The sequence below is a fragment of the Mangifera indica genome, chromosome 15, assembly GCF_011075055.1.
Source record: "Mangifera indica cultivar Alphonso chromosome 15, CATAS_Mindica_2.1, whole genome shotgun sequence".
NCBI classification, from domain to species: domain Eukaryota; kingdom Viridiplantae; phylum Streptophyta; class Magnoliopsida; order Sapindales; family Anacardiaceae; genus Mangifera; species Mangifera indica.
In genome coordinates, this window is record NC_058151.1 from 10,917,120 (window position 1) to 10,920,534 (window position 3,415).

The window sequence follows — 3,415 nt, forward strand, 5'->3', positions numbered from 1 at the left end:
CTACGCTAAACTAGAGCTAGAGAGAGTTTAGTTTGATTTGACTTATGAATTAGACAGATTATTCGATTTGGTTTGAACTTGACTCATAACTCAATTCAAATTTTGAAATAATTGCTAAACGACGTTGTTTTGTCAATAAGTCACAAATTTGAACTATGAATTTAAGTCATATATCTTGTTCATGAATTTAAATCATAAATTTGAGTTGAACTTGAACCAAACTATTTTCATTCAAATCAAACTCGAATTACCTTTAATATTGGCTTGATGAACTCAAACCGAGCTAACTTTCATTCAAGCAAAACTCCAGTCAAAAGATGTTTAAACTCGATTCAGTTCGGTTCGTATCCACCCCATAATATATAAGTGCAAATTACATCAAAATAAATATATGGGATAAATTTATAATTTAGATGTATACAGAGTCTTAATAACGGTCTTGATTCTGGGGCACCAAAAACAGTTGTTCTCTTAATATATGATAAAATTCTAAATAACAAATTTGATTATTCTCTTTTAATTAGTAATTAATAATGAAAAAAAAGAAAGAAAGCTAATTAATCAGCGTGTCAGCCTGTAACTTTTCCCGGTAAATGATTGAAACTTCTCTGAACTCCTGACTGTTTCTTCTTGTTTGATTTCCTCTTTCACAGACGCTTCTGCTTTTTCTTTCTGAAACCTGGAACCAAACACAAGTTTTCCTGCAGCTTTACCTTGCTTAGGCCCCTCCGAGTACATACTTTTGCCTTCTACCGCAAGCAACTCCTCTTTTTGCACCAAGCGACTCGTTTTATCACTAATAGTAGATGGTATAACAGCCTTAAACTTTTCTTCTTCCTCAAGAATTGGCTTAACTGGAACTTTGGAAGGCTCAAACACCTTCTTCATTCGTTTTTCAGGCTCTTTATAGTCCAAAGGTGGCGCAAAATCAACCTCACAGTCTGTGTCAATCATGCATACAGCAGGAGAAGGTTTCGTTTCCAGTATATCAATATAAAGCTTCTTCTTGTTGTGCTCGATCATGTTGGTAGCTCCAGTGGTTAAACAAGAAAAGTTTCTCAGACTTGTTTCGAGAACAGCTTTTGGATCAGAGAGCTCCAAGAAATCTTGAATGTGTGGCTGCAACTTCGTGTGCTCTGCTTTCATCAAACTTACATTCTTGAGGTTTATTGTATCATATTCTTCAATCTTCATAACCTCCATCATCCAAGTAGGGATATATACAAAACCCTCCTCCGAGGTGAACTCCAGAACTCCACAGTGAGTAATTTTACTAGAACAAAGATCAGTTAACTCAAATTCTAGAGGGTAATTGACATTTGTGTATGCAAGTCGATGAAGGGCAGATTGAGGCATGATGATCTTGTTACCATTCTCCAAGCGAAGTTTATCAACACGCAAGAAAGAGTAGCAACGATAATAGTTTCATCAGTCTTCCCACAGGTGATTTGATTGTTTTCCCAATTATCCATTGAGAAGATGAAGAAGAAACAAATACTTGAGTAATTAGAAAGACTCAAATTGAAACCTGTGATTATATGCAAGGAAGTGAGAGGGTAATGTGCAAGTATCAGGCCAACCTAGTTGTTTAATAGGAATAAAAGTCTTTTTCTAATATATTGAGGAAACTCAATATTTAAACTTGCAGAATAAGAAAATTATTTTATTAGTTAAGGACCTTTTTAATAAGGATTAGATTGCTTAAAACAGGAAAGTAAGTAGATTTGGATGTAACAGTGCAACCATAAACAACCATTAAAGCCCCTCTAGGTAAAATTTCCACTAAAGAGTAGAAGAAAATTATTCAAAAGGTAATGCTTCCCTAGGACAAAAACAAAGAGCATCCACTTCCTCACTACAGTAAACGTTGTTATCAAGATAATTCAAGAACTTTAGGTGTGTCAAAAAAACTTTCGAACATTCAAAAGGTTGCAAACAATTTCATCCAGCTTCAGGGTCAAGCAGTCCCATATTCAGTGCTACAAGGCACTCTGCTTGCAGGCATTTCAGTAGTAGACAATGAAACACTATGAGCAAATTATTGATAAAACACAAAGGCAGTAACATGTATAAATTGAACACTCAGAAGATGTAATCGCATACCAAGTCACAGAATCATTAATGGTGTTTCTCTTGTCCTTAGAATTAAGTCTATTCATTTATATCAATAATGCAACAGTCATGTTTTAGCTAAGCATTCAGGAAGCTAAAATGGAAAATGTAAAGAAATAGCATTCCAAATAAAAACAAATTAAAGGAGAATGATTTTAAACCGTGGAGTGAACTATTAAACTATAACCTCAAATTCAAATGCAAGGAAGCTGCAAATCTGTAGCTCTAAGTGTAAAAATACACAATTATAAACTACCTTGACGCTGCAAGTTAACCTGAAGTGTGCAAGAAAATTACTTGTATGCTGACATTTTCATAGGACACAAAATAAGAACATTGACTTTATCCAACTGTTGTATAATGGCGTATAAAAAAACAATGCAGATCCAAAATCAGGCAAAGGAAACCTCCAAGGATATTATATAGATTTGCTGCATTCCCGTAAAACTTAGGAAGGCAAACTGTATTTTCAACCCACACTATAATTCAAGAGGTTTCAGCAATTGGGGAAAATTTTTATACATTCAGAAGACCTTGTATGGAGCCTCATCTTTGCTTTTTCTATTATTTATATTTTTACTCTAGCCTTATTTCTTGTCTCCTCATTTTTATGCTGAAAAAATTCCATTGTTTTTATAAAAGTCAGAGTTCAGCAACCCCACGAGCCAAAAAGAATTTTGCTTGTTAATGTTGATGTCGGAGAAAATGAGATAAAACTTAGAAAGTGGATCAGAAATCTACCAGTACAAAATTGCTCCAGCTGAAGACAATGAAACACTAAAAAGAGCAAATCAGACAACTTCATTAGTAAGACAAATGCCTCAAAGACAGCTACGCATAAAATTTAAACCCCTGGAGAAGGAACAGCTAATTTAGAAACAAAATCACAACAGTCTTTCCTTGTGAGAATTAATGTATTAATCATTTTCATCCATTATGCACATTCATGTTATAGCCAAAGATCCAGGAAGGCAAAATATCACTCTCAGTTAAAACAAACAGAAACTATATGATTATAAACTGTGAAAGGAACTAATTAACTCTAAACTCAGATTAGTAACTTCTCTTTGCTGGGAAGCAAAGGAAACGCATTTGTAACCGAATTAACAATTATCAACAAGAATAAATTCTTTGAGTTATCATACAACAAGAACATCTAATAACATTTAAAAAAATCATCTAATTTCACAAATTCACTGAGCTTTACTAGAATTTATAATTGGGAAGGAGTTGAAATGGCATTACGCTCTAGATGAACTCAGATGGGGAATTGGCATCCGGCTTTCCATTGTCGCCTAATCCT

General features: G+C 34.1%; 1 protein-coding gene across 1 annotated transcript; it reads right to left on the minus strand.

Moving 5' to 3' along the window:
- Positions 1-373: 373 nt before the first annotated feature.
- Positions 374-2,984, minus strand: LOC123198154 (ubiquitin recognition factor in ER-associated degradation protein 1-like). The gene has a single exon (XM_044612788.1). The coding sequence runs from the start codon at positions 1,354-1,356 to the stop codon at positions 562-564; it is 795 nt and encodes a 264-aa protein (XP_044468723.1). The 5' UTR covers positions 1,357-2,984; the 3' UTR covers positions 374-561.
- Positions 2,985-3,415: the final 431 nt, after the last annotated feature.

What these genes read in the sequence shown, in the direction of transcription:
- LOC123198154 (XM_044612788.1), bottom strand. Translation starts at nt 1,356, where the DNA reads ATGCCTCAATCTGCCCTTCATCGACTTGCATACACAAATGTCAATTAC.